At 36.7% G+C, this 27,160-nt stretch overlaps 1 protein-coding gene across 2 annotated transcripts in view; it reads right to left on the bottom strand.

Annotated features, from left to right (window-relative positions):
* Nucleotides 1-22,498, bottom strand: part of ezrb (ezrin b) — a 34,772-nt gene extending 12,274 nt beyond the window's left edge. Inside the window, exons 1-7 of one of the 2 annotated variants that reach the window (XM_088909542.1) lie at nt 22,333-22,498; nt 21,185-21,292; nt 9,894-9,977; nt 4,634-4,729; nt 2,741-3,015; nt 2,473-2,556; nt 1,715-1,861 (exon numbers count right to left, since the gene is read on the bottom strand). In XM_088909542.1, coding sequence (XP_088765668.1) covers nt 1,715-1,861; nt 2,473-2,556; nt 2,741-3,015; nt 4,634-4,729; nt 9,894-9,977; nt 21,185-21,196 — 698 coding nt within the window. In that variant the 5' untranslated portion in view covers nt 21,197-21,292; nt 22,333-22,498. Of the gene's footprint in view, nt 1-1,714; nt 1,862-2,472; nt 2,557-2,740; nt 3,016-4,633; nt 4,730-9,893; nt 9,978-21,184; nt 21,366-22,332 lie in introns of both variants that reach the window. The other variant, XM_088909544.1, reaches the window with a different exon arrangement.
* Nucleotides 22,499-27,160: the final 4,662 nt, after the last annotated feature.

Genomic DNA, 27,160 nt, shown 5'->3' with positions numbered 1-27,160 from the left:
GAAAAGTATGTTTTATGGTAACCTATTGTTAGTTTACCACAATCCATTAAAATATAAATTGTCAATGAAACATCTTTATTAGTAGTTTCAACCTCCCACTTAAAAGCAGCATGAAATTTGCAGTTCAATAGGTAAAAAATTTAAAAAATGAAACAGAAAATGACTGTTTCCTTGTACTCATGTTTAAAAAATGTGTATCCTCAATTTCGCAGAGTATAATGTATACTGAAATCACTGCTCTGCAATGTTCTGTAAACCTTGAGCTGATCTCCTTCTGATCACAGATACACATTAACATCTCAGAAACGATAAAGATATATGAAACTTCAGCTCTTGTTCAACATATCGGTGTGCATATTAATTCATAATCAAATCTCAATATGTTTTCGCCATAGAAAAGATCGTATTCTTTCACTGTCCCACCTCGCACCTATGAATTTAAAGTGTTAAGCACAATGCCAACTACATCTTGATTTCACGCCTGATATTACTCTACAATCATAAGGACAGAAATCTCAACGAGTCTATCTACCACTCTCTGGTTCATATGCGAGTTCTAGAGCAGGGAACTCTTTTAAAAAAAGATATAATATAATCTCTATAATGTTCTGTGAACTTTGTGTTGATCTCCTCGTATACTGGTCGTAATTAAAAAGTAATGTATATCTGGGCAAGAGACAAACTCCTTTTGTCTGTTGTTTGAAGTATGTTGAGCTCTTCTCATAGAGATAAGAGAAGATTCCAATACGCATCAGATCTTATATTTTGCATGGGTTATGAAGTCGTAGAGAAGTAAATCTTAATTTTATAATGCCTTTGGCATTTATATGATGCACTTAATGAAGATTTACTCTTTTCTTTGAAGTTATTAAAGAGATGCACTGCTTTGAAATTATAAAGCATCTTAGGCTGCAACTGTTAATATCTTCTACATCCTAAAAAATGTCTTTTGTCCATTTTGGAAAATTCCAGATGAGCTTTACTTCTGCTTCTTGCAATTGGAGTTTGTCTGTGAAACGAGGAAAAGGTCTGAGAGATATGATGTTCAATGGAACGAAACGGTTTCAGGTAAGGCAGTGTCAACATCCTGTGACAAGTGAAAGGCAACTTGGCACACTGTGGTGCCGGGAAGGGTCACTGACTGAAAGAGCATGACTGACAGGACCAACAAGTTCAAGAACCCCAGGCTGGCATGAGAACTGAGCAACATCCGACAGAGCTTATGAAAAACCTATATGTGCATGAAAGCTCTTGAGCCACTAGGCCACCTTGCGTGACACTGACAGTAGTCATACACTGCGCAAAATCCCAACACAGTCGGACACGCTTAAGGAAAAATGAATAAGTATGAACGTTCATTTATTTATATCATTGGGTCAAACCAGGTTTTCATACACTGAAATAAGTTAGTCCTGGAATGAGCCAAACAGCAGCTTGGCAGAAACCACATACTTCAGAAACAAAGTATGAGCAATGAGGACATTGAGGAATGGAGCAAGAATTCTCAGACTGGAAAAAGGAATATTCTAGATTGTTGCTCAAATCTTCTACCATCCTGGTCTAACCCAGCCAAGACTGACTGGGCAGCTGCATTTAACCAGTGATTTCCCCTTGGCAGTCAATGAGAAAACTAAGGCTAGCCCTTAAAGCTGCTGTATCACGATTACTAAAAAAAAATGTAAATCACAGAGCTGAACTGAAAAGTGAAGCTTACTTGTCATCCTTCTCATAAATATTAAGACCTAGGGCATCAACTCCCAGCCAGAGGTCTGTTCCTTTTTTGTTTTTGATGTCAAAGTAGTTTACTCCATACATCTCCAAATCCTGGGCAATCTTCAGGTATTCCAACATGGCATCTTCCCTGTTCAAATATAAGTAACATTGAAGTGACTGGTTGTAAATTCAAAGCTTTGCCTTTTAAGTGTAAAAGTTATTTTGAAAGGGTCCCAGACTGCAAAGCAAAACAAATTCAGTCTTAATCATAAATATTATTTATAACATTATTCTACAATAACAGGAAAGGATGAATATTTTCATTGCAGATGGTTTTACTTTCTTCATTGCTTTTCAAATTAACCAGCATAATAAAAACATATATAATTATTATTACCAGACATAATAGCTCTCATTATAAATCAAAGTCTTCCACTCCCATAATACACAGCACACATTAAAACTCAAGAAGATGCAAGGTCCTTTTTGAGATTCTTGCGTGTAAATTCCGGTCTGGGTTATCTTCTTGGGTAAAAACCTTTTTATTTTTAGGTCATTACCCTGAATCTCAATCTCATTCACTAACTGGATTATTCAACAACATTGTTACAAGAACTCAATTATCAGCAATGACTTTTATGACCCGTGTGAAGGGAGTATGTAGCATGTCATCAAACACAGGCTCAACGCTTTACTCAAGTACAACGTAACAAGAGAAGAAGGGTGACTGCTGGGCGCAGTTATGGCATCTCAACCTACTTCAGCATTCCGCGATGTTCTTCATGCCACACCTGAATACGTTCTTCCCACTGCTCTCTGGAAAGTTTGTGCTGTTCCAGAACACTGCAGAGAGAAAAACCAATTAATAAGGAATGAAATGAAAGCACAGTGGCTGTGTGTGGTAGTGGTGGTGGGGGGAATTTAAAAAATAGCCAAAGAAGAAAGGCGACCCCCCTCTTGAGGGGCTGGAAGAACCTCGAGCCCAATCAATCGCATTAAAACACAACACACAGGGCCCAACACTCACCGCTGAGGAAGAAGACGGTCTGATGCCAGGTATCCAGATTTGTGAACCTCCTTAGAGAAGTCCCCATACTTGGCTTGAACAGCGTAGGAGGCCAGGAGAACAGCAGTCTCTGGGGGGCAGTAGACCTCGTCACTGAGGATCCCCTCCTTCACCTGCAGGAAGAACAGCTTCTGGGTGATGTCCTGGATCAGCTCCTCGGAAACGTCCTCGGGAAAGAATTTGGCACGGAATTTGAACTGAAACGGGTTTTCCTTCTTCACATCCTGCGCAGATACCTGGACGAGAAGAGAAAAGATAGAGAAAGAAGAAAGAGAGAGAGGAGTACTTTTTGTTTTGCTTCCTAAGTTGTTGTTTTTTTTTCCCAAGTGAAAAGAAAAAATAAACAGATCTTGGCACAGGCTGAGCAAGTCCTGAAACTCGAGACCCTTTTTTTTTCGGGGTTTAACAAGTTTACAGTTTTTGCTTTTTACTTATTCACTTCCTGAGAGAGGAGAACAAAATATTTGGCAAGAAACGAGATTTTTAACATAAACAGGACAAACAAAGCAGATTTTATATCACAACAAAATCAGCAACATTTTTAGTTTTGATTCATTTTAAAGGAAGAGAAAATGAAAAACAAACTGGGAGAATTAGGAAAAGTGTAAGCAATATTCAAGTACAGAAAATAGTCATTAAGAATGTTGGTTAAACCGACCATGAACAGGTTAGTTTTTGCTTACTTTTATCTGTTTTCACTCTGACAAATTATTGCAAGCATATAGATTACTCAAAGCATTTTTGTGATTTTTTCCAAGGATGAAAACTGCACTACTACTGCACAAGATTCACTGATCTGTGGGAAATTGCTTTAAAAAGAAAAGGGATAATCATATTATACGATACAAAGGAACAAGTAATAGGTTTATTCCATGCTGAAAAAAAGAAGAAAGAGAACACAACGTTTCGGTCGTGGAGCCTTCTTCAGGTGTCATTATATCATATTATATGATATAATGTTTCTGTTCAGTTGTGGTCCTTTTAATAAATAAAACAATATTCAGAATATATTTTTCAAGCACAACAATCATGAGATCCTGGTAATTGTGTGACATTTGAACTGGTATCGTTCCTGCTGTGGTACTGTCACATCATGGCCCAACCCCATGACAACACACATTTATCTCACCTAGGAAGACACACCTGCTCAGAGTGATTTGATATCGTTGGGGGAAAAAAGAAAGTTTGAAAATATATTCAAAGTAGAGAATGAATGGCAGGCTTTGTGCTCTCAACAAATAACTCTACCAGTAAATATCACATTATAGCAATTCTGAGCACATTTCCCTGCAATTTCCCTCACAGGATCAAAAAAGTACCTATCTATCAAATGTGAAATTCTTTGAAAGTCAAATTAAATCTGATGACCAAATTTATCACCCATTCACCCTAATAAAACAGTCCAGCTTTGTCTCTCAGCCAAAAGTCCTTAAAAAAAAAAGACATCCACCGAACCTGGGAATAATTTGATCACAAATAAATGGAGACTAAACAATAACCTAGAAAAATGCATATTTCATCTAAAGTTAGGTTAAAACTAAAGCTGTAACCTAGCTTGAACCCTACCCTGAAATAAAAAAAGCAGCAACTTAAATGAAACAAAACACAATGGTCAAACTAAATAGGAGCTCTCTTGGCCCCAGAACCTTCCAGTGAAACTGCTACGCTGTGTGGAACTGGCTGCTGCATCAGCACAAAGCTCTCCACAATCAAACATGAACAAGCACCAGCATTTGGCCAAAGGTTAGAACAGCTACTATCTCAATGCTCACAATCACAGGAGGGAGAAAAAGCAGAATTTGAATGCTGCTAAACAAAGACACAAGAACCCTTAAAAAAATGCAGCACATTTACCTTCTTATCAAGCTTCAGCCAGGTGAGGTATCCCTTGCCGTCCATATACTGAAGTCCAAAATACCACACTTCACGTATTCCAATGGTCTTTACCACCTGCAAAGAATCACAGAACAATCCCAGAGTCACGCTACACTCCAGCTGGAGGAAAAATGTAGCACGACAAAAAGAAATACATTGGAAAAAATGGGGACACTGTGCTGTAGGAGATGTACAGTAGTTAAGTACACAAGATCCCGAGTGCTTAATTATTAAAAGATCCCATGTCAAACTTCATATGAAAAGGGTTGTTATGACCTGTCTTTTATTTATTCTGGCTAAATTCTGCTTTGTCTTGATCAATCTAGTCTATTTTTTTTCCCGTTTATTTCAATTGGCGAAGAAATTTCTTTTTTTTAGTGTTCTATAGCATAATGGCTGATGTGCGTCACTACTCAGGGAATGCTATAAAAGATATAACAGAGCAATTATAAAATCAATAAAGAATCAGTTGGTCAAACAACAGCAACGTTATAATGTAGCTTAATGCAAAAGTTTCAAACCACTGAACAGGAACATTCAAATTCAAGAAACAATTTTTTAGGAATAGGAATAAGGCAATTGTGAGTAATGACAGTACAAAATATCTGATGTGCTAAAGGGAAACTGAAGAATTTAGTAAATTTAGTAAAATCTTGTATGTTACCACCTATTTTACAAGTTCTAAAGATACCCTTGGAGTTCCCTCTTTAAGTGCCTCAGATTTAAAAATAAGAAAATGTCAACAGATATTACTTTCCCACTTTTGACAACTCAGTAATTAAAACAGGTAATTACAAATCCCATTATCGGCATGCAATAACTATACTTGTTTAATATCCTGATCCCTTAGGTATAAGGATTATAATATTAGGAGGATTAGAAAGACATTTCAGATTAACAACAACTTTCTCAAAGAATATAGCAGTGTTTTTCTCTATTCTGTTGACCTGGAGTTGTGATATAAAGACCCTATTTCCAATCTATCTGGTTTTCAGTGTATTTTTTCAGTGTATGTACTTCTCCAGTACATTTTGTTTTACATTAAGACAAGTCATTCCCTGTTCTCCTATATGTATTTAGACATATTTGCTTATTGCATCTTCTCAACATTGCCAACACAAACGAATAACGGCCTTTTGGCAAAGAACCAGCTGTGCCTTTTTAGTCAAGACCAAAGGCGATAAAAACATTAATGTCACAAACATGTAACAACATCCAAACCCTCCCAAGCTTTGAATGAGGTTCAGTTTGCTATTTTTCAGTAAATTAATACATGTAGTTGTGTATGGTGAAAATCTTTAGGTATGTATTTTATACAAGCCCTTTATCAATTATAATAAAGCAATTAACTGAAATTCGGTTCCAGATGTGTTTAAGCACCAACTGTATTTCAAGAGAAATTACTGCATCCAATCCAAAGTAATTCTATAGAATATTATTTATTGCTTTGGTAAGTCTTTCTGAACCTCCTTATCAAAACAGCAAAGCACACATTCCTAGTCACAAATGGGCAGTTTTTTGGAGTATGTGCAAATATTAAAAGCACTCAGGCCAAGCCTGGTTTATCAGATTTCTACTGAATGCAAGGTTAATGCCAAAACTCAACTGAAACACTCCCTTATTTAATAAAATCTCAGTACTAAATTCGGCTTCTGTAGAAAAGGGTTGGTAATTATCTGAATCCTTGGGTCCCACAACAAACAGTGTTTAACTTACAGTAAATGACCAAAAACAGTCTGGCTTCACCTTAACTCTAATTAAAAGAAGCTTATATTTCAGAACACAATTGTTTTTTTTCATAAAGTGGTTTTGTCCTCTAACTTGTAGGAAAACAAAATTGCAACTTAAAAGGACAGAACAATGAAAGATTTTATACCATTTTTGCAACTAGGAAACATCTTTTTTTCACTTCAACACTATTTCAAATTGCTAAGAACTGACGTTTAAAAACAATTTCCAAAATTAAAGCCTTGTTGTCTTCATTTTATAATTGAGAACCCTGGAAGGAACGGAGCTCAAATGCGAGTTCCCCACTCCAATTAGTTGTTTGCTTCATTATAAGTTGTACTAAAAGTTGCTATAAAACTCATTGTGCACTTTAATAGCATTAATAACAGGATCTAAAAATTAGCTTTATTTTAAGTTTGTTTTAGGAACCAAATAAGTTATGAAGGGGCCACATTTTCATTGAGAAACCACTTTAAACATAATTTGCACATTAAACACAATTGCAAACACAAAGTCTTAAATGAAACCTAACACAAATTAATTCAGTAATACTTGTAAATACACTCATAACTGTCCCCGCTGTTAAAAAAGTAAAGCACTTTGGGTGTGGCATGAGTCACTTCACCATGCTGCAGATTTAATGACTTTACGTCAATCACATTCAGCTACTGCCCTGACACAACCACCTCCTAAATGAACAAAATTATTGATTGAGTCGTAACAGGCCACCTTAAGGGTATTTGCAGAATGATAAAAAGTGACTTGACTAACACTGCAAAATGTCCTGAATACAGACCTTTAAGTTACAACATTTCTGTTATGCCAAGTTCAGTTCTAAAAGGAATGCCACTTCTCCTACACCACATTAGTTATTGTATCCTCTGACTCATACACAGCTCTGTGGTCGGTCTCTGGATTGGCACACCCAGTCAAAACCGAGACAGCAAAACTGCTCTCAAGATTCCACTCATCTGGAGTGCTGCAATTCAAGTGCAACCTGTTCTGTGAAGCACAAACATTCATCAGGACAGGAAAAGGGCTCTCAACTGCTACTGCTGTTCCCTATTCACATAGGGAAAAAATGGTAAAATGTCAAAATTATGAAGGGTTTCAAGCATACATAAATTTATTTGTTCTTTGCAGACAAGTTTCAATTAGCAATGCACAAGACTCTCTGAAATGTAACTTGTACTACCCATATCGCTGTGTATACATTCAGAAAAATACTGCTACTCCATTACAAAATTTATGCCAGATTCTTGGAATCTAAACTACGTGCATCTTGGTATAAATTGTAATATTAGAAAATACGATAATCAACAGAGTGATTTAGAAGAGGAACAGGTAAAGGTTTATTCCATCCTGAAAGGAAAAGAGGTAATGTTTAGGCTTCTTCAGGCATGGAGTGATTTAGAAGAGCAACTGTATTGTAATCTATTCCTAATACAAAAAGATAATTAAAGCTGCTACTGAGACATTTTCCACTCCCTATCAGTGCAGCAGATCAACTGGAGATTTACTGCAGTGTTATACAACAGAGGAGGGCTACCTGGCCTTTAAAAAAAAAAAATTGGACCTCTGTAACTTTAAAATATTTTTTGAATGCATCAGAAGGGATAGGCTGTCATTCCTCATGTTATACCTAACCTAGTCAGGTGTTAAAGTTGTTGAAGTCCTTAGGTGTGGCTGTAGCAGGAGACAGAATGGCTTAGTAGGGCTGAGAGTGAGTTTCTAAGGTGTTATGATTGATGCAATATCTCCTCGCTACCTAGGACATACACAAAACCGATTTTATAAAGAAGGCATGCCCTTATGCATCAGAGAGTGGGTGTCTTCACCATTTCCCATATTCACAATGATAAAAGAAAAAAAAATTGAGGGGACAAAACTTAAGCACTCCCTTCTACTCACCTCTTAATGCATGTATGGAACTGTTCCATAAACTGAAGTTCAGATTCTCATAAACTAGCTTTTATTTTCAACAGTAACCATACTTACTATCCTATGCATTGCCTACCTTCTAGTGGTATTAAAACCTTCAATGTGTTCCGAGGCAATACTGATCTGTTCCCACAGCCTGTTTCTTTGTATATCAGCCCACAGGTATAATAAGCACAAACTAACCTGCACTGAATGTTCCAATCTTGTATAAAAGGTGCTCAAACAATAGAGAGCCAGTCCAAATGAAACATAGGCAGCTGCTACATGGCATTCATCATCAAAACCTCTTTTTCTTTGTACTGTACACAAAAATGGAATACGTACATTTATTCTGAGTAACTTTATACAAGACTCCCAAGCAATTTTCCCCTAATATGTTGGTATTAAAGGGAGTTAATTGCATTTCTAACAGGTTTGTCACACCCAACGAGGTTAATTACAGTCTAATTCTGTAAAATGCCACAAAGAGCAGTGTCAAAGTCTGACACACCTCAGGTAGAAAACATTTGCTCGGAAGTTTGGAGTTTCAAAAACCTAGATGTTTCTTTGGAAGCCAAAGAATCATGTGCATCCATACCATGGTAAATGTTGCACATTATACTTCAGACACTACTCCATTCACAGTTTATCTAAAGGAAACATTCAATGTAAAAAACTGAGGGAAATCCCAGTTTCACAAATTTATACAAAAAAACCTGTCATTCAGGAAAACGTTAATTTCCGAACTCATAGCCCTGTTCGCATAAAACCTTTTACACAGAATGAGCCACACGGTCCTCTGAAGCAGCAGTAGGAGTAGGATGACAGTCAATAGTATAATTACAAGTAAAATTCTTGCCTAGTTCTTACTGTTTCAAAATGACAGCTACTCTTATGTACACAAAACACACTTCTATCATTTCTATCACTGTGCCTTTTTGGCATTCTTGATATTTGAAGAGAGTGCAAAACCTCTTTCAATCTGACCAAATCTTTAATTTGCCACTTAAACCTAAAAGTGATTTATTTGGACAAATCCTGGAGTCTATCACACACCAAATATTGCATGTTCCTAATAAAACCTATTTCAGTTTGATTAAGCACTCCTACATAGGAATCGGTAGGCATGAGGTCTTGTGTACAATATGAAAGCTCAATCAAAAAAAATGAAAGCTTACATTTCCTAAATGAGGTTTAACATGCATACTGCATCTGCATACTGTGGTTTTCTGGCCCCACCAGAATTGAAGGTCTGCCTTGCCTTGCTCCAGTGTTAAAAAAAAAAGTATAGAGGTCAATCTTTAGAAACTATTTGTTAACATCTCATTGTGATTTGAAAAGAAAATGGCCTCTTAAATATTTGCTTTTTCTTAGATACAGCTAATATCTTCTCTCCTGCATAAGTCCTTTTAGTAAAAAGAAAAGGAATCGACCCATCCCGTACTAGCATTTTTTAAATGAATGACATGTTCCAGAGAAGACAAGCAGATAAGAACATTTACTGCCATACATACCAGCAACCTGAGTACAATGAGGTTCTGATAAGGCAAACCAAGGAATTGAAAAGAGTCACTGAACAGTAGGAACAAACCTGGTCAAAGAGCTGTTTGCCTGTAGTGTTAGGCTGGATGGCAAACTCCAGCTCTGCATCCATGGTGGTGACTCGGACATTGACCTAAAAAAGAACAAACACACAATAATTAAAACCACAGTATTAATGACAAGAGGCCTGTAGCCTCAAACACAATGAGGAAGTCAAAATGGATCGTTTGCAAAAGGCTTTTCATATTAAACAAATGTGCATAAACCAGACAACTCACATTTTAATTCCACATACAAATTTTGGAATTATGAAGAAAAATCCTAGCAATGCAAAATGAATAAAGCAAGCTAAGCTTGCACTATAGGAAGACCTACAGCATAGATATAGTAACTGTTTTATTTCATACTGTAGTACACATACAGTACCACTGGTTATACACAAGTAGAAAAAGTACAAGAATGATACTTTATATTAAAATCAGTTTAATTACCATAATCTGTAAAATAATATACTTAATAAACACAAGAAAAAAATTCAGAAGACAAAACGAGGTCTTTTGAGATGCTTTTTCTGGGGAAAAGTATTTCATTACATTCTTCAGTAACTGTTCTCTAGACTTTGGACTGCTTTATGGTGTAGTTCAAGGTAAATCAATAGCCATACTTTAAATCACCCAACACAAGAACACATAGGCTCACATCTTTTGAAGAATGTCATTAGATAATTTTTGGCAAAATGCAGGGCTAACAGTTCAGAGATATACTCCATTAGCTTTGCCAATATCAATTATCTAAACATTACTTACTTTAGATTACTTTGTAATCTATATAAGCAATATGGTATACAGACACTAAAGAAAAATGCTTTTACATAGAAAGTCTGAATCTAAAAGCTAGATCTGAAAAACAGACACTTCTTCCCTGACAGAAAAATAATTTTAACCAGTAAAATAATTAATTTCTTTCCCTGCAAATGCAAGCACAGTTAATGTCTCCTTTTAAGCAAACAGGCAGGAGACAGCTTGAATTTCCATTTCAAATTAGAACCCCCTTTTCTTTATTGCATAAGAAGTAAAGAAATTTACAATACTCTTCCACATTTATGAAGAATATTCACTCACTGCATTCAGGAAAACAGCCCATGTAGAATAAACCTCGACTGCACAGTGACATCATCACATGGATGAATGGGATCCACCATATTAACAAGTGTTTCCAAAGGAGATTTTAACCCACAAAACCTGTTTTTCTCACATGTACCAGTTACCCTTAGCAACTACTGGAGAGGTTTGTTATTATTATTAATATTTGGATTGAGAGGCTGAAAAATGCACTATGTTGTCACAATTATAGCTTGGTAATGTTTAACATAATGCTCACAGAAAATCTACAAGCACCACCCAACTGCAATATATCCAGCACATAATGCCACAGATTTTGTATAACCTCAGTAAAGTGTTTGCTTTGAGCTTTGATACATTCTAATACATTGTCTTTCAGTCACATGACAGATTCAACAACTCATAGGCAACCTTACTTTGCAGGGAAGAACAGTCCATCTGAACCTTAGTAACAGAAAACTAAAATCTTGATGTCCACTGTTTTGCAGAGCCCTATTGCCCTATTATTACATAATCCTCCAACTGATGAGTGGGCTGACATCACTCCAGTTGAGTCCTTCTGTGTGAAGGTCAAGTGTGGTTTTACTGTAGTTTGGCTCTAAATACCTCTTTTTGAGATCTTTCCCTCATTATAATCAGTAATCATCCATCTTTCTTTGTGAACATGACAAAGCTGTTGGCTTGCAAAGAAACAGGAAAATGCCTTAAAAAGTTTATCTGCAGTGTAGCTGGGGTTGTAACATGTTCCACTTCTAATACGTGACAAAATCCCCTTTTGTTCTCATGTGATAAGAGGATGATCTTTTACACTTCGAGTTTCAGAAGTCCGTCTCGATTTCACAGAGCTGTCCACGTTATTCATTACTCTGTTCAGAGCACTCTCACATTCTCAGTCTAACCTTTAGAAACAGCACGCATAATGGCTGACGTTTTATTGCATCATTTTCCAAAAGGACTCTCTGTTTCGACAGCCTACAGTCAGCCTACATTTTTCTTATGTAGTATTCTGGCAAACCCCGAGCTATTCTCTATTTTTTTTTTCACCACACACATCAATTGAAAACAAATTCAGTAATGACCCGGTAACGATTTATACAATTGACTGGAGCAATCTGAGTGAACAATGAACAGAAGCAAGGTTGAAAATAAGAAGCCGTTAAGTCTGTCTTGCTCATTTGGTGGTTTGGTAGCTAAGTGTACAGTCATCTTGCCATTTCTTCAAAAGGCTGGGAAGCCTGTTTCAGATAGCCCAGAATCTTTGTGCAAAATAAACTTTTCCAATTCAACATCCTAAACAAACTATTTTTTAAGTTTCCAATTTTGACCCTGCGTCCTTATTTCAAAGCAAAGAAAAGAAAGAGGCCCTGGGTTAACCCTATCAGTACCCTTTAGGATTTCATTTTCTTGGTTTAAGTTCACTCTAAATCCCCTACAACAATCCTCTGAGTATAGGAATATTTTTTTCTTACCTTTGACTTGTACCTCTGAGCAGCATATAATCAGAAAATGTACAAAACATTGTCTTGGACAGTAGGGAACTGTACAAATTCCCACAAATGTCAGCAGAACAATAACTCTCTTTAGTGAAGTCTGAACTCTTCAACAGACACAGCATGTTGCAAAAGAAAGTTTCTTGCATATTAATTAATAATGACACTATATTTAAGGAAGTACTCAAAATACACCCTCTTTTGTTTGAACACTTAGGCAAATATTTCCGTAAAGGCAGGGTTTTTAGTTCATGTTCTTTTTTTTGTAACTGATTAAGACACATCTCTTAAAAAAAGACCTTTGGGAAATTACTGTGAATGTATTTGTAATGGAGTGTGTGTGGGGGGGGAGGGCACTGCCCAGCTTCAGATAAAACTAACCACATTAATTTGTTTTCAGCAACATAGTAAAAGTATTTTCAATGGTGTCCCGAAACATTTACTCAGCAGAGTTCAACAGGGTTATTTAGACTACGCAAACAAATTTCACATCAAAATCGAAAAGGCTAGAAGCCCAGACAGTGTACTTGCTAAAAAAACTAAATGAAAAATGATGTTAGAGATTACCAACAGTGCCTTAAACCTATGCTTTTTGTTTCTGTTTCAGAACTGGAAAAAGTATCGATCGGAATTAAATCACTGTGCCCCAGACTTTTAAGTGATAATTCCGCGTTATGAAGGAATATGTACAAAATTATTTCAAACCCACAGCTAAGGCTGCATTCATCAGTCTCAGGCAGCACATCGAACCTGACACTTAGCATAAGCAGGCCTTCAGGAAGGCATTCCAACCCCTGGGAAATCTTATCCAGAAAAAAAAGTCCATTAACATAGTAACACAAAGGCTTCCTTTCACATTCGCGTTCCCAATGGTCTCTTTCTGGCAGTAGGGCGTGCATTTATAACATTGCGAATATTAATGGAGAGACTTCCATCTGCATTGGCAGGTTAAGACCCACAAACACAGAGAAACTGTGGATGGTGAAAAAGACTGAATGCGACATGAAGAATCAAGATTATGTGGAAGACTTTCCTAGCGCACAAAAGATCAGTTTCTATCAAAAGCAAAACTGAAGTCTTTGAATTTTTGCCTCCATACATGATTAAGCAAGCCCATGCAACATTTTTCAACTCTTTTAAAGAAAGATGCATATACAGCCAGAGACCTGAGGCTTCACAAGGTTATTGGAAATATTTCAATAATGTTTACCGACATACTGAGATGTGCATACAGTAAGCCTTGATGGGATACTACACAGTCATTTCACGGTTTCATATAAACAGGCTAAACTGGAAATATAGCACAAACCTAACATACAAAATCCTATCTTCCCTTCATTTATAAAAACAGATGAAGAGAGAGAGCGTGTCTTTATTAGATCTTGCCACAGGAAATGATTTCATGATGGAAATGTTAGTAAGCTAAAATTCAAACTGCCACCACTGCTTAGACAACCTAATCTAACCAGTGAGCCAGAGCACGGTACAGTACACACAGCCTGCCAGCCTGCCAGGCTAAACATCTGAGACACAGAGACCTTACAAGAGAACAATATATCACTACAGGAAAAGCAACTGAGATCTAAGCACCTACTGCAAGTGATTTGACTATAGGACTCAGAGTGTACAGTATATTCAAACAAATTAAATACACAAAGTTAAAAGCAAATATTTATTATCACTAGAAGTCCTTCTTTAATGCCTTCATTTTTTATACTGTAGCTATGGGTATATTAAAAACCTTTTAAAAGTACTGCTTCAGATAATGTGCAAGAGTATTAGAATGCACTCAACATAATAGGTTTCTTCTACATTTGGAACAGGAATTAGGACATGAGGTCTTAGTAGCAGCAACTTTAAGCTTGCAAACCCAATTGATTGTTCTGTCCCAATTGTTTCCAATGATATTTTATCACCTTAACAAATAACAAGAAAGTAATCAATTTCCCATGGGGAATGATGCTGAAATTCATTTTGATGGAAGCATTGCATCTAGACCTCACACTTAAGGATTTAATGCTTTAAGGATTCTGTGCAAAGTAACTGCCCAAAGAATTCTTCTGATTTACTGTGGGTTAGTGAGATACTATGGAGGCTCTCTCATAATATCGCTTGCAACAACACCAAAACAGTACTTGTAATTGCTTCCAGACGCTTTTCATCAAGTTTTTATTTTTATTCAGCTTTCTAATGTGTACCCAGAGTCTCCTGTATTGCCAGACATGTTAGCAGCTGGCTGACTCACACCCACATGCAACAGGTGCTCAAACCGATATTTAGGTAAAAAACTAAGCGCACACCTGGGCACAAGATGTGTTGTGGAAGTCTGAAACAACCTACCCAGCTCTGTTTTTGTTGAAGCTGATGCCCTGGTTTCCATTAAGAAATGATTAGGAGGAGATCCTTGAGCCCATTAGCTACTAACTACCAAACAGACCAGGTAGACCAAATGTCATTCTCTTGTGTCTAACCATTCTTATGTTTGCTGTAATGAGACACACAGGATTAAAAGGCATTTAAACTTCGCTCATTCTGCTTTTTCGGTGTTTGAAATCCAATGAATGCTATAAACCATCGCCACTGCAGTACAAACTTGTTCAAAAATGTCTTTTTTGTGTGTATATTAACACACAACAGTAACCTATTCTAGCAATTTTCTCTCTCTTCAGATCTTGCTGCGCTTCACCAGACAACGATGACGTAGTTTGTCCCGGATTCCGCACAGAAAAGGGCACAGCCCTCCTTGAGTCTTTTGTTAGCCTCTCCCCCCACTATTACGTAATAAATCTGTGGTGTACACTTCCTCAGGCATCGGTTCATGTTTGGTCATTCTTTCAGTGCACTGAGAACAATTCATTTTCCTGCTGTTTCAGTGATTGTATTCCTTTAATTATTCTCTTGTCTTGCTTTTACTTGCTGGATTCATTTACACTTTTTGTGAGATACATGAACATTTGAGCATTTATCAATGGGGCTACATATTGTTTTCTGTATGACGGACATCTGACAAGAGCAGACACAGGAACTGGATTTATCATGCAGTGATTCATACATTATTCCATGTGTTGAAATGTTTAGTATGAGGACTGGCCATTTTTCTTCTTTTACTATAGGAAAAGAAAAAAATCATTCATTTGTTTATTTAATGTAAAGATGCAAAAGTCTCTGGATGGACTAAGAAGGCTGAGTTAACTTATTTGCTACTTAGTAACAACACTTCTTTAGACTAGATCTTAATTATTCTCTTTTCTTCTCTGGGTTGCATTTTGGGATGGTAAAAATAAACTATATTCTTAAGTGTATTTAACCTATAGAAGGCCTTAATTTGTCTGTGTTAATAATTAGCTTCAAAATATGAACTTTGAACATATACTTAAATTGCTGAGCTATAAAGCAGAACGCATTATATTTAGCTGACAAAGTTAGTCTTCGATCACAGGTTGCAGGTAAGAAGTAATTAGGAAAAAAAAGTATTTAAGCCTACAATCCATTATGAAAGAAGCATGAATGAATTCATACAGGATTCATATGCTGGAAAAAAATTACAACTGAGGAATGTCTGACTGAGCTATCAATGGTGCAAAGACACCATCTGTGAGATTATGACTGAACATCTCTAAGTCTGAATCCCTCCTAAAAGGTGCAGACTGGAAGAACATTTTCTTAGCAAGCTGAACAGTTCAGGTGCACAGGTTCAACTGAATTATTCCAGACAAGTGAGTCCTTCATAAAATCCACTATTTGTATATCGTAACACCATTCTAATTAACTAGAAATCCAGACTGTAAAACATTTATTTAGAAATCCATACCATATTCATAACATCATATTTAAAGTAAAAAATCCAAGATATTTTAAAAAAGGAGTGTGTTCAACTACACATCCAAAAAGATGGTCACTTATAGTGAATTGTTAAGACCCCAAGTCAGGATGACATTGTTAATGAGCAAAAACCTCAATCACAGCCTCAAGGCCAGAATCGAAAAAGAACAGGTTGGAACTTGCTTTAAGAGTGGTTAATGAGTATATTTTAGGGCACAGGGGTAGCCAAAGATCATTCCATTACTAAATAGGCAGCAGTAACCTCAAGAGCTATGCAAGATTTTGACCCCACACTATAAAAGACTCAATCCTTAACTAAACAAGGAGTCCTGGGGCTGTAAAAATTGGCTTTTGCAGTGTTTCACAGTATCCATGGGAACACTTCCTAAATACAAAGCCATAAAGCAATAACCTAAAGCTTTTTTAAGAGACTTGAGTTAACTTTTCTAATACCTTAATATATTTAAACTATTTAGAAAAAGAAACTGAAAAAAGATACTCTGTCCGATTAAGCCAGGTTCAAACGTCCAAAGTTCTCATTTGCAAACAAGAGTATAACTCCCAATTCACACAGAAAGCAGACGTACCTGTAATTAAAACTCTAAATCACACAAGCATCTTTTGTCAGCATTCAAACCTCCCCGTGTTGGGGACACAGAGGTATTTCAGAGACCCTGAGTACAAGCAGGGTCACAGCAAGCAACAGGCAGTAAGCAGGATACACCATGGATAGGGCACCAGTGAGAAAGTGGATAGATGGAGAGCACAAGCACATAATGCTGCACCTTCACCTAGAGAGAGCAACTACCATGAGACTGTATACGTATACAGCTGCTGAAGCAAGTGCAATCATTTGTACACTATACATACCTAAAAGCGAACCAACCATTACCTTACAATAAATAATTAATTGAAACAAATGACGACAATGGGTTGGGATACAAAGAAAAACCTGAACACAACAGTAAATTAAAGCCACACCTTGCGTTAAGTCACTTAGATATTCTGGTGTTTTGCTTAGGACAACAGGATAAACAAACGGTTAATTGAAATACTATTTAAAACCCAACATTAGTTCCAACACAACCTGCAGCACTGTGACAGTGTCCCTTGCGCTACTATTTGCAAATGTTTTCTATCCATGAATTGATATTTTTAAAAAGGGAAATCCAGGTTCAGAATAAACATTAGGCCAACCCTGGCTAAGATATCATTTCTTTCTTTGTTATGCAGCTTTTGAACAGAAAATGTAAATGCCACTTATGGCAAGAAACCTGGTGCGTTCAAGTCGCAGATCTTAATTTAAGCGATCACTACCTGGCATGCGCAATAGGGGTTTGCATACAAACAGCAAAGAGATTTTATATTTTTTTAAGTAACACTGATGCAATGCAGCAGTAGTTGATGATATGCGATATAATAAGGTAACAAAAAGAAAAATTCCATTCTCTCCAAAAACCCTCCCCAGGAACAGGAAGTCTTGAGTAACCTTTGCCTTGTGGGGACCAGAATTACTGCATTGATTGATGCTGGAGTTTCTGCATTAGCAAGTGTAGCATATCTGAAAATATGGTCAACTCACTGTGCAGGTGACTGTAATGTCCACCCCAACAAACACTAATTCCCCTCCACACACATTATTCCACTGTTACCACCAAATTAATGTTCTTTCCTAGTACAGACTTCCATGATCTTTTGGGTTTATTACTTCTTACATGTATGCCATTGCCAAATGAGAAAGAACCAGAGTTAAACAAAAATCCCAATCTACAAACACATGGGGAGTTGTCATCCATGCCAAGTGCAGCCTGGGACACCTGATCATTATAATCATGTATATATAGTGGATGGATACAGTATATGGCTTCACAAGCCATTAACAAGGCAGTGCCTCTGAATCTGACTGTCCTGTCATTGGATACATACACATGGTTAACTGGATCCAGGTCATGGGAGCATTCTGCTAGTTGGCAGTGCTGCTGGAGTTAAGTGTGGACGGCTGGACCCTGATTACCCCGTTGACCTTCTGCTGCGACCTTCAAGCCACAGACATTCCCAGAAGAGCCCTTCTCTCTCATGACCTGTGTAACCTGTGAGCTCTCAAAACTGTGTAACACAGGAGCACACATCTCTGCAAGTATACACACACACCAGCACATTATTTTTTTTACTACATTGGCTTCTGCATTTTTGGCATTTTATACTCAATATGCAATGCGGAGTGCAAAAAGAGGATGTGGGCGCTATGATTTTTGAATAAGCCAACATGTTTTAATACCTATTGCAAGGTTTTGACTCTCGCGGGTCAGTAAAAAAAAAACTCCCAGGGCGTTTCCCGAAAGGAGTAGGAGTGTTAGCCTACACTAAGGACTATAATCCCCACCTATGAATTGGCTTCATTACCCGGTTCTCCTACCCACTGATATCTGATGTGTAGTGAGCATACTGGCACAGTTTGGCTGCTGTCACATCATTCAGTTAGGGGCTACAAACTGGTAGTGGAGGGGAGTCCCCATTACCTGTAAAGTGCTTCAGGTGGAGTGTTGCAGCACATTGTTTTGCCAATCACATCACAGATTCCATCAAGAAACCCGTTATGAAAGTGAAACACTTGAGAAATGCTCTTAAGTCCTTGTGCTTCGTTTTTCTCACCTTTTAATCCATTGCCAGCAGGTATTCAAAGATACATTCTTATGTTCTAGATTTCAGCAGCATCAATACTGATACACTGAGTGTGACAGCATTTGTGCAGCAGAAACAAATTGGATGTTACAACTTTCTTACCCAGGAGCAGAATCTTGCTTTTTTTTAGGTTTAGCCTCACTCTGATGTTCTATATTACTGAATAATTTATCCAGTGCTCCCAAGCTCTACCCTACGATGCCTTTCTACAAATCACTTTTAAAAGACAAAGATTTTGCATGGACAAGGTAAAGTAGATAAATCCATGTAAGTTGAATTATCCACTGAAAACCCAAAGTGGTCATCTAAGCCATACTTAAAAGCAAAAATATTGATTAGTGTATGAGCATAAATCTGGATGTATTAGAACAGCCCTTGCAGTGCTACATGTCATGTAATCATTAATATTGTAAAGAGGAAAAAAACAGGCCCACACAGAGAAGAAAGGCTATAAATGGGTTCATCTTTGACAACAAAACATCAAATTGTATTAAAGCAGTTGAATAAGGAACAGATATGTTGACGTCTCACAGCTATCAGTGATTCAAGATGTGAGGAACTACAGCATAGAACACAAAATCCATTCTGTAAGGCACATAAATGAGACAAATGTGCTGTAGGTTATTACTCCTCTGACAACAACTATTGTCATGCCAACACATGTTAGAAAATGACAATTTAAGGACAAAAGAAGAGGTCACAATAAAGTTACTGATAAATTATATCACTACATTTATATTCTTGTTGGCTTAGCATATCATCTTTAAAAAGCAGAAGCTCCATTTGGACTTAAAACTATTTTTATATAATTATTGGGACAAGAACAATTACAAGCATACATTCCTGATTTTTCCAATAGAAGGCAAAAAGTTGTGGAATAGTTTTGATTTGACTGCATGAGATTAATCCCTCAGTTTAATTACTGAAACTACTTATGGAGAATTAGTAGCACAAGAGATTACACTCTGATTGATACAATGCCAGAACATAAATCCACTTTTCCGCACACATTTCTTCTTTCTCCAGATGGATTTGTCAATCATGCTACTAAGCATTTTGTTGAAGGCTTCTAACAGAAAGTACATACTTATTCATTTAAATACATTTAATTAACTGTTCTTTATTTACCCATTAAATGCTCTCCCTTGCAACTTGAACAACAAAGAGTATTAAACTCTGAGAAGGATAGCCTTGGTGTAATCAATTGAGTAGAATCTAACAAAATAAACTTATTTTTCATTTCATTATTTCAGAATGTCTTGTGAGGATAAACACAAGATATTTCTAGAATCAGAAAGAATATGAAACAAAGATCACCCTTGTTTTTAGTTAAGTCCCTGAATGCTCCAGTTTCACTGAACATCAATCCTGTATTAACAACCTCTGCAATCTTTCTGAGGAACTGTCAGGGAATGTTGAACTAATCTGGAAATACTTCAACAAAAGCACACAGTATCCTTATCTCTACTTGAAGAAAAACAGGGCATCCTGAAATTCACATCTGAGCAATGATTTCTCATATACCTATGGAATCTTATTCAAAACAAGAAAAATGTTTAAAACTTTGTATATGCAATATTATACTGAAATGTAACTTTAATCATGTAATGCTATCAGTAAAATATTACATTAAATATAATGATATTATTTTATACTTTATAATGTGGCAATAAACTGTGGAAGGCAAGATGCTACAGTACATGATCTTAATTGGACTTCAGAATCCAAAGAAAAGCCACACATCTGGTCCTTTCATAAAATACTGCTCATTCCTTGCATACACATTTACAAAATAGCTTACCTTGGCTTGTGTTGGCTTCAAATGTCCTTTAAATCACTGATCAAACCTATTTTGTCTCTTTCAGCTCAGAAATATAGAATATCAAAACATTATTCTAAAAGTCTAATAAATATGATGAACTGTCTCGTCGTATTCTATAAAGATGAAGTTGTTTAACTGCTTTTCTTTTATACTTTTTAATTTAGACATATTACACATTCCACACATCCTGATACACATTATTATATAGCAGTTTCAATATTGTTTTCAAATAATTCATTGTTAAAAGAACGTGATTTAAGCTACAAACTTTAGTATATTAACATAAAGAGTATGACATTCATTGAAGAATATCCTAAATACACAGATATACAAACTCGTTTTTTCGTGTAATAAAATACTGTACGTTCCATCAGGGTATCATTTGACAAATGAAAGTACTTACTGGCTTTGGCATATTCAGTTCTCTGTAAATGTTCCACCAGAGGTTCAGTGAAGTTTTCTTTCAATACTCTGGGCCAAACGCGGACGACTTTTCCTCCGAAATTCTCCTCTTGAAAAAATGTAGAGGAATAAGTTTGAGAGACCTCAGAAACGATCAGAAGAAATCTGTTCTTCCGCTCAGCCTGTATAATGTGACAGAAAATCAGGTAAACCTGTGGGATATACGTTTATGAATCATTATTAAGTATGTAACTCCTGATTAGAAACGGGCCTCACCCAAGCGAAAAAAAGACGTCCGACAGTGTGTAATACCACTAGTTAAAGGTCGCTCAGTCTCCACCCTTTTTGGTAAATACTTACCTCAGCACCTCCAAAGGTGTGACCCTTGGACGCACAGAAATAAATTCAACCAAATATATCGCCACCATTGATAAATTTAAGGGCTACCGTGATAGAAAACTTAAAATACATAAAGCGAAAACTGAAAGTACTCCGATGTCCTTGCGTTTTATCGACACTGCTGACAATGTAACAAAACGTACGGAGAAAGACTGAAGTGCAACTTCACAGGAGAAATGATTACCAATGGTTACTTTCGATCCCGTCCTTGAAATTCACAAGCTACAGGACTAAAAAGTGTTCGTGCTTAATATTCTATACAAGCAAATCAGCTTTACAATAATACATTTTCTTTCATCGATATATCAGTACATTTAGTTCTTTAGGTTTATGCACAGACATACAGACAGATGTACTAACAGATTTCTTTCACTTTTCCTTCAAAATAACGTCTTACTTAAAATGGCACGTATAACTTTTTTTTCTCCAGATCAAGCCTGCGTGATAAATCTAAGAGCTTCATTTGTAGAGGAATACAATCATTTTAAAGAAAGGCCATCACATTTTAAACCTTGATGCGTCATTGGTTTTACCCAAATGGTTGAGCAATTGACAGAAAATAATCTGGTTTACCTAACCTTCAGCAGTTAGCCACAGCCCACAATAATCCCTGTAACACCTGTTGAGAGATTTCCTTTGAAAACCTAACAAGTGCAAAACAGAGCTGTGTAACATAACCTCCACCATCCCGCTAGACTTTACGAAAACATTAAAGTATTCGCTTGAATATAACTTAATAAATTATCTTACCAGAAGCAGGTGTGATTTTATTAGAATCACTGACGAGCCGCAGCCTCGAAAACTCCCCTCCCTCGGCTGAAGTCAGCGGTACTGCAATATGGCTGACCCACTCATTCTGTCCTACAGTGCTCTATTCATTTCTATCTCCCTGTTCCTGGGTTCCTGTTTTGTCACCGCTGGGGCGAATCCAACAGCGACTCCTATCAGCAACAAGCTCTGACAACATCCGTGGAGCTCGAGAGAATAATTTAAATAAATAAATGAAAGTGAATAGGGAGATCAGCACACAAAGAAGACGAAAGAGTTCATGCGGCTAATGATCTCCTACAGTGTTCTTAGACTATAGCCGGCAGACGTCTGGTTGAAATGTCTGCCTCTCCTACGGCACATATAAATAAAAAGTAACGACCGAATGAATGGTAACTTTAACAATCTTGAGGACTTAAACTTTTCGCGAACTTTGAAGACGTTTGTGGTTTTATGCGTTTCTATCCAGGGAAACCACCTTACAATGAGGCATAATACATCTTTCACAAGTTTTTGCGTTTTATCTTGTCAAGATTAGAAGGTCCTCTGAAACAAATGATGTTGTACACAGCACTATCAGTACAAGGCCTGTTTTAATTTAAAGGGTGGTGAGCAGTGACTTTCGTTGCCATGTGTGAATTGTTTACTCACTATAGAAAGGTAAAAATCAATCATCTCCAATAATCACATCAATCATGGCTGAAATAGAACTTGTCTGTCATGTCAAGAAATATTAGTTGCAAGTATTAGGTTCATAAAACTAGAAGTAGTAAAGTAAACATACTTCTTGTGGTAGAAACAACCACAATATGACTGATAATAAGAAACCCACAGGCAATGTAATACAGACTTTCACTGAATAGGTTATCTTTGGCAGAATTGTTAGTCTACTTTTAGAGGTGATAAACCTCTACCATAGCTGAAATAACCATTTAGTGACCTGTTAAAATAACAGTTAATTCTTTCCTTGAAATTCCTTGGATTTCTGGAGAAGAAAATGTGATCATCACTCAATCCTTTCAGAAAAAATTAAATGGTGCAGGACCTAACATTTACACATGTTATCAAAATATATTGAATATTTACATATGTAAGATATAAAACTACAAACCATGAGTATTTTCATGTTTAGTATGTTGATGTGTATTACACAAATACTAGAATAAGAAACTTCTAGAGGTTAAAGTAAAACATCTGAGGATTTGTTAGAGTACCACAGAACTACAAACATTTGAAACATTTGTTGTCATCATATTTACAGAATATGGATAAATTTGAACTTCAGGCATTTGAAATATTTGTAGTTATTTTTATAAGTATGCTTTTGATATATTTAGTCCTGCTTTTCACATCATAAGTGATGGGAAATCTTTATGTACACCTCTGCTTTTCCCTTGCAAAATTAACTTGTGAGTTAATTCAGTTTCTTTTAACAGTTGAAAATGTACTTCTTCTATTCTTTTGCTGTTCAGACCTGTTTGAACAGTGGAATAGCTTGGATTCAGGAGTCCTTCTGTTCATCTTATCAGATGCAGGGTTTTAAAAGGGTTTAAATCCATATATTTGTTTGGTCATTTCACACTTTCATGCTTTATCCACGAACCACCCAGGATCATCATCAGACAAGGTGCTTCTTAAAAGAACAGCACACATTTACACAGAACTGCTTGTAGGGATTGTAAAGGAAAGGTTGGGCCCGAGAAACTACTATAATCAGTATGCTTATTTGAAAAGTGCAATTTCTCTTTGGCAAAATGTCCTCTTCCTTGCCCTTATAAATAGGCATTATATATGAACAACATACAGAAACATGTCAGTCTGTATTGGTAATTATACAATTTCTTATAATCATCCTTTTACCCAGATCTATAAACCATATTATGCCTTTATCCAGAGATGATCACACCATCCCAAAAAGCTACAGACACCCCCCCCCCCCCCCGTGCAAAAAAATACATTTTCACTAATAATGCACCTACCAGATCAAGAAGTATCCAGCTGAAGGAGTGAAAACATATTTATTCTTCTTCATTCTAATGCTATATTTGCTACAATATTGTTATCTTGGAACAGAAATGGAAACGTTTTTGATAACATGCAGTGAACCTTTGATGGGGAAGTTGTCAAGGTGTGGTGGCAGCTCATTGTGTTCTCATTTTAAAAGGAAAGCTGTGTAACTCAGGGAGGGCGTGTATGATGCTTAATGAATCAACTTGCGTATGACCTATCTTGGTTTCTCTGATCACTGCTACTTTGTCTTCATTATTATAAAGATTCAGAAACAGCATGTATAGAAAGGCTGGTAGTGGTACAATATCTGTAGTTGTCTCTTAACTTTGTAGTCACATTTCTGCTTCTTATGCAGTAGTAATTGGATGAACCCAGACTACTGTGTATAGGAAGCTTACCAGCAAAAACAACATTTCCTAGATGCCACAGCACCTCTCAATTTTGGGGGAAAGGTGCCCCAAATGTGGACAGGGCTACTCTGCTTCTGGGTACAGAATAAATAACAGACAGGACACATGACAGGGTAACACACAACAATTTAAGAATAAGTGTCTTTTTGCAAAAAAATGGATAGCCCCATAAATGTCTCTGTTTGAATCTTACTAATCTCAAACCCATCCATGGTGTGCTCAATGACCACCATAAACACCCTGTGATACCCTAAACAAGCATACCACGCAGTGCACATACATTCTTACAACATCACAAGTTGAATAGATTTTCTAAAATAATGAGCAAATACCAAACCTAGACGTTCATCGTGTGATTGAAGACTTTAGTGAATCTTGACATTATAGTGAGAAAGAATAAAAAATACTGTTCTTTTCCTTACCCTCTCTGCATACAGTTTCCAAACCTTTAAATGGTTAATATGAACTCAGGATTCAGTTTTTGTGTTGAAGCCACCAGAATACCCCCCTTTTTCATATATTTATATAGCCCAGAGGAAATTGAAAAAGATTAAGTGATTTAATGCAACCTTCAAGAAAAAAAATCATTTCATTTTCAAGCATGTTTTTGCCTTGTGCATACAAATATATATATATATGAGTCTGGGGGCTTTAATTTCCATTCACACCTAAAAGATGATCTTTCCTTGAAAAAAGAATGAGCAATCAAAGTTGTAGATATTGAGAATCAATCCAGGTCCAAGAAAATCTCAGCCAATTGATAAGAATACCACACACCCCTTTCACTGTCACAGTAAAAATACTGTAACGCAACGGGGTTCAGGTGGGCGCCCTTGCCGCATTAGGTCGGCCCCGCACCGTCGGGGACTCGAACCCGGGACTCCCGCGTTACTCAACAGGGACCCAGCCCGGTGAGCTAAAGAGAGATCTCTCTACAGCTTAGTAGCTGTAGTCCTGCTATCTCAGGGAAGGGCGGTGACGTCACCTGCTCTGGTAAACCGGCTCTTACACAGTACCTGTCGGCCGTAAGCGTTACACTACTTTATAAAGACTCTTCATTTGATTAAGTTTATTATAATTAACAATTTTCTTTGTTGACTTCAGCTTTAACGGTATAGCCTCTTATTTCCCAAACTAAAAAATAATGTTAAACCCAATCATCCTGGTTGCTTTGACGTTTCTGTGGTGTATCTGTCTATCGCAGTGTGGCAGGGCGTCCTGCAAATTTATATTCAATAAACCTCACTAGCACAACAAACAGGAGCATAGCAACACAACTTATGGTCCGTTAGCGAACTTTTTTTCTGCAGTGATGCAAGCGTCTATTTACACCCATACCACTCCGTTTCTAATTGTATTACGTGGGTGTTTCAAAGGGTTTGACTAGCAGTGCCTGTCGCAAATGCACGCCCATGACACAAAGACGGTGGAACTCTGATCTAGGTGGGGAGGTGTCGTAACCGGACATAGCCAATAGCAGTACAAGATTAAAATAGATCTGTATATATCTGCTGTAAATCCAGCAGCGCAAAACAGACCTGCCTGCAACAGGTTGATGAACGCGGGATGTACAGTACGCTTAGACTTGTGGTCGAGAGTTTTACTTGCACTCTGATCAAGATCAATGTTAATAAAATAGCGCCACTGTGTTTCGACTGAAGGCGCAGAAGAAAAACAGGCGATACGACCTAATGTAGACTACATTATAACGTGTACTGTAGGGGGGAGAAACAAAGGAAGGCTCACAAAAGGTTTCCTTATAAAACCGTATCTATCGTGGGAGATCTATAATCCTTGTTTTATACAAATGACGAGCAACAATTGGGTATATTTAGCCAGATGAGCAATTTCATTTTATCGTACATTGCACTTGGAGTTTGTATACTGACAGTCATTGAAAACGAACAATGTGTTTTGGAACCAAAACATATCAGTATACTGTATATAATATATATAGATCGATTGACATAGCTGTGACATAATACAAGTTAAACAGACTTACTCTAGCACAGTCTACATCAATATAAATGTTTTATATCTTATTCTATTTTTAAATATAAAAAGGAAATTGTGTTTTTTTTCCTGACATTTAAAGTTATCTTGTAACTGCGGAAGGTTTTGCAACATCATAACCATTGAAAATATTTCTGTATTTCTATCCCCTTATATTTTTCATATGGTAAAGTTACTGTAGTTAATCTGCTATTATGTTTTGTTTTTTTCAGTTGAACTTTACAATGGTCATCTATTTTAGGAATAATTCTGTTTTCAAATAAAACAAATGCTGTATCACTTGTATTTCTTAAAAGGAAGATAAACATTTGTTCATAATAAACATTGTAACTGTAGATTCTCCTTATACAGTAGGTGTGATTTTGATATAGCTTTGT

The sequence above is a fragment of the Atractosteus spatula genome, chromosome 2, assembly GCF_055471065.1.
Source record: "Atractosteus spatula isolate fAtrSpa1 chromosome 2, fAtrSpa1.hap1, whole genome shotgun sequence".
Classification (NCBI taxonomy): Eukaryota; Metazoa; Chordata; class Actinopteri; order Semionotiformes; family Lepisosteidae; genus Atractosteus; species Atractosteus spatula.
The sequence above is the reverse complement of the archived record's forward strand: the minus strand, read 5'-3'. Positions and strand labels throughout refer to the sequence as shown.